Source organism: Rhincodon typus, chromosome 2 (genome assembly GCF_021869965.1).
Source record: "Rhincodon typus isolate 14 chromosome 2, sRhiTyp1.1, whole genome shotgun sequence".
In the NCBI taxonomy this organism is placed as follows: domain Eukaryota; kingdom Metazoa; phylum Chordata; class Chondrichthyes; order Orectolobiformes; family Rhincodontidae; genus Rhincodon; species Rhincodon typus.
Genome location: NC_063333.1, coordinates 16,751,928 through 16,760,639, shown reverse-complemented (window position 1 = coordinate 16,760,639; position 8,712 = coordinate 16,751,928). Strand labels below are relative to the sequence as shown.

General features: G+C 44.9%; 1 protein-coding gene across 1 annotated transcript in view; it reads left to right on the top strand.

Annotated features, from left to right (window-relative positions):
- The first annotated feature begins 646 nt into the window (after positions 1 to 646).
- The window catches only part of paxip1 (PAX interacting (with transcription-activation domain) protein 1), a 97,729-nt gene continuing 89,663 nt past the window's right edge, over positions 647 to 8,712 (top strand). The window contains exon 1 of the mRNA XM_020516200.2: positions 647 to 842. Coding sequence (XP_020371789.2) covers positions 750 to 842 — 93 coding nt within the window. The 5' untranslated portion in view covers positions 647 to 749. The remainder of the gene's footprint in view (positions 843 to 8,712) is intronic.

Sequence of the window (8,712 nt, the reverse complement as noted above, 5' to 3'; positions counted from 1 at the left end):
TGAAAACCCTTTAGGAATTGGGAAAAAAGAATTACTCTGGGGAAATATTTCCCTCTCCCTGTCTCTGTCAGAAACTGCCAGACTAAGGAAGCAGTCAAACTCTTTGCTTGGGATTCCAGAGGCCAGATAATGTTGCGCTCATCTTATTTTGATTGGGGGTACGTATTATCATTTTAGTTTTTTTTAGTCAGCGTGATCCTTGTGTTGGTCACTGGGTGTCAGGCACATTTACAGATAATGCCTCAGCCTGCAGTGAGTCAGAGACCAGGGAGCTCAATGTTTGCAAAGTGGCAACATTTCCCGCGTTATTTGTAACAATCGCCGCCTGGAAACCGCGCGCGCTCCGCGTTCCACCCAGGCCCCGCCCATTGGAACGCGGACCCGACCATCACTTCAGAGAGGGGTCCATAGAACGGAGATGCCTAAGTTATCAGAAAAATAAAGACAAGTAAAGAACAAAAGAGCTCTTGTAGATGAGTTATTAGGACATATAATCTACAAAATTTGTGCTTAAGGATGGAGATCGGGTTTGAGTGCAGGGTGATTTCAAATAGATTAGGGAATTCCCCCCTCGCTGTTTTAGGATTGTTCTGCTGGGGGGTTCCCTGGCAGGGAGGGGAGGAGAGGTGCGCAGGCGCGGGCTGCTGAATGTATCGAGTGGGGTCTCCGGGGATAGAGACAGGGGAAGGGGTCAGGGGAGTAACCCGTACTCAGGCATCAGCACCAGCAGCCCCGGCTCACTCACCGACATGTCGGAGATACCGCGCAGTGAGGAGCCGGCGGTCACCCCGGACCTGTTTAAGGAGGTGAAGTTCTTCGCGGTGGGAGACATCGATCAGCAGGTGAGGAAGGGGAGGAAAGGCCTGGAGTGGGGAGTGAGGGTTGGAGGGAGGCAGGTGTGAGGGTGGGAGGGAGAGGGGATTGAAGGACTGGAGGGAGAGAGGGATTGAAGGACGGGAGTGAAAGGGGGTGAAGGGTTGAAGGTTAGAGGTGAAGGGTTGGAGAGGTTTGAGAGTGGAAGGACTTGAGGATTGGAAGGAGGGAATGAGGGATTGAGATTGGAAGCTGAGGGGAGGAGGGGTGAGGATTGGAAACAGAGGCTGAGGGATTGAAGGTTAGAGAGTTGGGATGACGGGTTGAGAGTACAAGGTGAGGAGCTGATGGGAGCAGGGAAGTGAGGATTGGGATGAGGTGTTGAGGAAAAGGGAGGCCCTGGTTATGGAGTGTGTCTGTTCCATCTTCCTGTCCCTCTCCAGAAGGTGGCTGACATATATGGTGCCGGCAGCCTGGGCCTGCAAGCTGCTGCAGCTTCTCGTGGCCTTCTGCAACTTTTCAGCATTTGACCTGGAAGTAGATCATTCTTGATGTCTTTTACTAACCAGTTTCTTTTAAATGTTGTTTGTGAGCCTGTGTGTTTTGTGTAACTGTTTTTATTTTCTCCCTTGTGCTCCGGGGTGACATGCCTTTGTGTGTATGTGGTTGTGTGGACGATCGCCTGGCTTTGCACTTCCTGCCGTATAGTAGGCCCTTCCTTGTAATCTCTGCCTGAGGAATTAGTCCCCTGTTGATGTAAGGACTGGCCTGATAACAGCTCAGTCTGGAGAGCTGGGGTACCTCAAATCAATACTGTTAAGTGTGAAAGACTGATCTGGTTGTATCTCTAGCACTGCAGAATGACCTCATCTAATCTCCTTCCTTTATGTCTCAAATTGATGGGAAAAGTACTTGGAATGAAGTTTTTGAACATCAGTGTTTGCGTTTGATTCTTTCGATCAGTTGTGAAATAAAAACTGTGTAAAGTTATTGTTATGGTGTGATTTGACTGCTGTTGGTGAGTTTATTCCCAGAATATATGAAAAAATAGAAGTATTAAGCAGAGGCTTTGAGGGACTGAGAAATAGTCTTATCAGTGTGATTAGGTGTCTAGCCAGTGACGAACCTGTGTGAACATTGAATGATGAGATTGTTTCATAATTTGCAAAAATCTGTTTTGCTAGCACTAATGAGTTGTATCCATCTTACATATTAAATGTTGGTGAAGGCTTTGTTTATTTTTATCATGTGTTTGGTATTGCCCTGTGCCCACAGCGACGCAGGACCTGAGTTTCTCTGATCAACTTGCTGTGTGTTTGACCACAAGAATTGCTTTTAGCAAAATGAGTTCACTTGCTGAGTTGATCAGCCAAATAATCGTGGATCCTCAGTCATACAGCATGGAAATAGACCTTTCAGTCCATGCCAGCCATGTACCCAAACCAAACTAATCCCACTTGCCTGCATTTGGCCCATAACATTCCAGACCATTCCTATTCATGTTTTTGTCCAAATGAATTTTAAATGTTGCAACTGTACCTGCATCCATCACTTCCTCTGGCAGTTCATTCCACAACGAACCACTCTGTGTAAATAAAAAATGTTGCCCCTCACGTTCTTTTTAAATCTTTGTCCTCTCCCCTTAAAAATATGCCCCCTAGTTTTGAATTCCCCCACCCTAGGGAAAGGCCTTTTGCTATTCACCTCATCTATGCCTCTCTTAATTTTATAAATCTCTATAAGGTTACCCCTGAACCTCCTACGCTCCAATGAAAGAAGTCCCAGTCTATTTTATAACTCAAACCCTCCATTCTCAGCAACATCCTGCTAAATCGTTTCTGAATGCTCTCTAACTTAATAATATCCTTCCTATAGCAGGGCGACCAGAACTGTCCACAGTACTGCAGAAGAGGCCTCAATTGTCACAAATGGCCTTGCTTCCATGGCCTTGCCCTTCCCTGTCTTTGTCAACTCAGAGTCCTTTGTTCTAATGTTGTTAGAGACTGTCCAGGATCTACGAAGCTTCTGCCATTCTGAAGTGCTATCAACATACATAATAAGTTGCGGCAATTCCTGGAGCAATTTATGTGAAGGCATGACACTAAAAACATTCTCTGTGAAAGTTGACATTATTCCTGATGATGATGTGCTTCACTGCTAATTACATTCTGAATAAGATCAGAAGCAACAGGGATAGGCCATTCAGCCTGTTGAGTTTGTATTCATCATGACGATCCTGTCTGTGGCTTAAACTCCACTTTCCGCCTTTCTGTATAACCCTTGTCCCCCTTGTTGATCAGTGTAACTCTGTCTTTGTTATAGCCTCCACTGCACTCTGTGGGAGATGATTTTAAAAGCTGCCTCTGAGGTAACTTCTTGTCCTCATCTTAAATGAGAGATGCCTTATCTTGAAACAGTGCTCACTCCCCAACCATTCCAGCCTCCCTCCAACAGGACACTATCAAAGATCAGTTATCTAGCCAAGTCCGTTCACCATCTTATGTTTCATAAGATCATCCCTCTGAGGCTCCAATCTGTAAATACCCAGCCTGCTCAACCTTTCCTCATAAGACACTCTCGTCGTCAACAAATTATCCAATTAAATCTTTTCTGAGCTGTTTCCAATGCTAGAATATCACTCCTGAAGTAAGACCACAATTGTATGCGGTACTCCAGGTGCAATCTCACCAGTGTCCCGAGAGCAGAGGCAAGACTTTCCTACTTTTATGTTCCATCTCCCCTGCAGTAGAAGTCGCTTTGTTGCAGTACAGTAATGTTGTGCTCTGCTATTCTTGTCAAACTGGGCAACCACACTTTTTCCCCACAACATCATCAGATTTTCACTTGGTGATTTTGTTTTAATCCTCCTCTTCCCCCCCACCTCTTCGTTTTCTTCTGAAATGATGTTTACCTTCAATGAGTTGGACCTCATTCTTGACCGTCTTAGGAAGAAGCTTCACACAAGTTCTGCCTTCCAGGTGCTGTAACCCAGCTCAAATTTTATTGCCATTCTGATTTGAGCTGGTAAATATTTAACCTGTGGTAAACCCAGGTATTTGACCATAATAAGAACCCCCACATTTCTTTCGCAAATAACTTGGTGGTAGTTTGATGGCCTTTTTGAGAGAATGATAGATGCAGTTAGCCCAAAATCATGTCTTTGTAGTTTTGACAACTTGCTGTTAAATTAGTCTAAGTGGTGCAATTAAACGTGTATGTCATGTGTACACTCGTTGTATGCAAAGTATCTTTGTCACTGTCTTCTTGATGTATTTCTTTTCCAGTCCTCTGATTATTTCTTAAAGGAGTCAGGTCAGATGTTAAAACCTGCTCTTACAGGTGGCATGTAATGCTGGAGACTGGTGAACAGGGACATGATAGCCCAGATACTGGCAGCAGATGGCTTTGACATGGACAAGTGACTGCAGATGGGTAACATTAGCCTTGACAGAGAACATCAGAAATAGGAGCAGGAGTATGCCATTCAGCCCTTCAAAAACACACCGCCATTCAATGGGATCATGGCTGATCTTCGTCTTTAACATCATTTTCTTGCGCTATCAGTGCAGCGGCCACAATTAATTATAACGTATATTAATGACAGACGTGAATGTACTATCACCCAGTTTGCAGGTGACACTAAAATAGTTGGGAAAGCAAGAGATAACATGGTGTAGAGCTGGAGGAACACAACAGGCCAGGCAACGTCAGAGGAGCAGGAAAGTTGACATTTTGGGCCGGGACCCTTTTTCTGAAGAAGGGTCGGTGGCGCGGTGGCTCAGTGGTTAGCGCTGCGGCCTCGCAGTGCCAGGGACCTGGGTTCAGTTCCACCCTCGGAAGACTGTCTGTCTGTGTGGAATTTGCACATTCTCCCCGTGTCTGCATGGGTTTCCTCTGGGTGCTCTGGTTTCCCCCCACAATCCAAAAATGTGCAGGTTAGGTGGATTGGCCATGCTAAATTGCCCCTAGTGAACAGGGATGTGTAGGTTAGGGAGATGGGTGGGATGCTCTGAGGGTCGGTGTGGACTTGTTGGGCCGAAGGACCTGTGCCCACACTGTAGGGATTCTATAAGGGTCCCAACCTGAAATGCCAACTTTCCTGCTCCTCTGATGCTGCCTGGCCTGCTGTGTTCCTCTAGTTCCATACTGTGTTATCTCTGACTCCAACATCTGCAGTTCCTACTATCTCTGAATTGGGAAAGCAAGTTGTGAGGATGGTACGATCTACAGAGGGATATAGACAAGTTAAATGAGTGCGCAAAAATGTGACAGATGAAATATAATGTGGGAAAATGTAAGGTATGTACTCTGACAGGAAGAATGGAGAAGCTGATTTGCCATTTAAAGGGGGAAGCACTGCAGAAATTTACAGAACAGAGACGCATGAACCACAAAAAAACTAGCATAGAGTTCAGCGAGTAATAGGTAAGGCAAATGGAATGTTGATCTTGAAAGGGTAAGGAGTATAAAAGTCGGGAGATTTTGCTAAAACTGTATAAGAGACTTGTCCGACCACAGCTGGAACACTGGTTTTGGACCCCTTATCTAAGCAATGACACGCTGGCATTGGACGCAGTCTAGAAAAGGTTCACCAAGTTGTTACCAGGTATTCAGGAGAAGGACCTACTCATTGGAGTATCGAAGAATGGTAGGAGACCTACTGAAGAGAAGATTCTTTGGGGGTGCCTGATGGGATAGATGCAGCAAATTTGTTTCCCTTTGTGGGAGGGTCTGGTACCAGAGGGCATAATGTCAGAATCATATGATAGTGATGAGGAGAAATGACTACCTGCAGAGAAGTAAATTGGTGGAATTCTTGACTGCAGTGGACAGTCAAGACTTAGTTGTTAAGTACGTTCAAGGCAGCAAGTTTTTAGTCCATGTGGAAGTTGAGGCTTGTGGAGAAAAGACAGCAAAGTGGAGCTGAGGATCATTAAATCAGCCATGATCTCAAAGAACAGACCCAGTGGGCCAAACAGCTCACTTCTGTTCCTGTGTCTTATGGTCTTACCACTATCCCTCGATGTTCTTAGTATGTAGAGATCTATTGATCTCTGTGTTGAATGTACTCATTAACTGAGCCTCCACAGCCCTCTGGAATGGAGAATCCCACTGATTCTCCATCCGCTAGGAGAGTGAAGAAATTCCTCCTCCTCTCCCCCCTCCTCTCGGTCCTAAATGGTCTGCTCCTTCCTCTACATCCTACCTTTTTTGTTCAAAGGAATGAACAAAAATAGCAAGTGCCGCCGCACACTCCCCCCACCCCAGACACTTTTGGGAGCAAAGCTCACTCTATCATTTTTTTAAAACGGAAAAGTAAAAGTTTCCCCAACTTTTGAACCAAAATGAAACTCCAGTAACCAAAAAGAAACAGTAAATAGACAAACAAAATATTATTTTTCTTGACTCTGCTGCCACCAACCACTCTTGGGGTAGGGGCAACAAGGGGTCAAAATGTGGAATAAATATTTCTTGATTAAAAATAAAAGCTCCCTTGGCTCTTCCAGAGGGTTAAAAAATTGAAACGAAAGTAAAATAAAACACCATCTTTCTGGAGCGCCAACTCAAAACCAAACACAAACTCGAAAGGCAAAATGGGAACTTATACTACAGAAACGAAGAGGCTTAATAAATCTAAATGTTATTGTTCAGGTTTATGATGTTCTCCAGCCCCCATGGCGCCCACTAATCACGGAAAACTTTGACTGTACTGGTGAGCACCATGTGCTGCTGCTCCAGGGACGCGATAGCGTGGGCAGAACCGCCAAAGAGGGGCAGACAGTCAGGAACAACGAGCCCTTCCTCGGCCCGCTGCCTGGGCCTGTTAAATTGCCATCAGTGTCATACCTCTACCATCCCCCCCCCCCCCCCCCCCCCCCCCCCCCAAACTCCAGTGAGAGGCACCATCCATCCTGCATCATCTCATCTTGGCAACAGGACATCTCTGCAGGAGTTCCTCAGGACGTTGTCCTAGGGCCACCCATCTTCAGCTGCTTCATCAATGGCTTTGTCTTCATCATAAAGTCAAAAATGGAGATGTGTTGCCATTGGTCAACAATATTCACCTCTATTTGTAAATCTTCAGATACTGAAGCATTCCATGTACAAATCTAGCCAGGCCTGGACAATGTCCATGCCCCACAAATGCCAGTCAATAACTATCTCCGACAACATAGAATCTAGTCACTGCTCCTTGACATTCAGTGGCATTTCCATCGCTGAATTCCCCAATAGCAATAACCTGGGGGATACGCTTAAACAGAAACTCAAATGGATTTGCCACATGAACATACAGACTACAAGAGCAGGTCAGACTCTAGGAATCCAGCAGTGAGGAACTCACTTCCTGACTCCTCAAAACGGTCTGCCATCAACAAGTCACAAGTCCGGAGTGTGATGGAATGCTCCCTGTTTGCCTGCAGAGGTGCACATACAACAACAGTCAAGAAACTTGACATTCCAGCACAACACAGCCTACATGATGGACATCACATAGACAGGGATCCACTCCCTCCGTCACCGATGCTCGATATCATCAGTCTATACCATTTACAAGATATTTTGCAGAAATTCTCCGAGGCTCCTTAGAGAGCACCTTCCAAATCCCATGTCACTACTGTTTAGAAGCAGTAGTGGCAACAGATACTTGGGATCACCACCACCTGCAAGTTCCCTTCCAAGCCACTCATTCTTGACTTGGAAATATATTGCCGTTCCTTCCTGGCTGGGTCAAAATCCTGGAATTCTCTCCCTAACAGAACTGTGGGTCAACCCACAGTATGTGAACTGCAATGGTTCAAGACAGCAGCTCTCCACCACCTTCTCAAGGGCAATTAGGGACAGGCAATAAATGCCAGTCCGGCTCGTGACAACCATATCCCGTGAATAAATGAGAAAAAAAGGACCCAAGCACTTAACCAAACTGCAGCTCCAATAATTTACTCAGTATATCACTTCTCTTGTGATTCTGATTTTTCCGGAGTTCCTTTCACCCTTTTATATCCTGATTTATAGCCACATCTGGGATTTTTCTTGTATATAATGTAGTGAAGACTGAGGTATGTAGCTGTTCAATTTGTCTATCATTCCTTATTTTCCATTATTAATTCCCCGCTCTCACTTTCTATGGGTCTGATGCCCACTTCTTTTTCATCTTTAAATATTTTTAGAAAATTTTGGACGCGTCTTTCCCTCTAATTTTTTTTGTCATTTGTTGTTTTTCTCCTTCCGTCTGTTCAATCTTCTGGCCTGCTACCTGTCTTTAGGTAGTTACTTTGATATTGTTTTTTAATATTTCCAGTTGTGAATGGTTGGTCCATCCCTTGGAATTTTGCTCATTGGAATGCATCTATTCTGTATATTCTGAAATATTTCCTTCAAAATCTGCCACTGCATATCTCCTAACTTTTCTTTAGCTAAACCTGCCAGTTCACTGCAAACTGGTCTGCATCTGTTCCCTCATAATTGCCCTTACTTTAAAATTTAAATACTAGTCTTGGACTCACTTTCTTCTACCGCAAACAAAATTTATGTTATGATCACTGTTACCTAGGGGTGCCTTCACTGAGATTATTCATTAATCCTGTATCGTTGCGCCATTCCACTGTAGTAAGACCTCGTGCCTGCTTGGCTCCAGAACAAGTTATTCTCAGACATTATGCTGAAAACATACTGTGAACTCCTTACCTCGGCTACCTTTGCCCACCTTATGTTTCCCGTCGATATTTCGATTGAAATTTCTCACGTCTGTTGCTGTGCCTCTCTGACAAGCTCTCGTTATTTCTTCCCTTATATACCCCACCCTGCAGTGTGATTGCTGTTAGGGGCCTTGTACACAACTCCTCAAGTGACTTCCGGTTTAAATGAGTTACAGAGATAGTAGGAACTGCAGATGCTGGA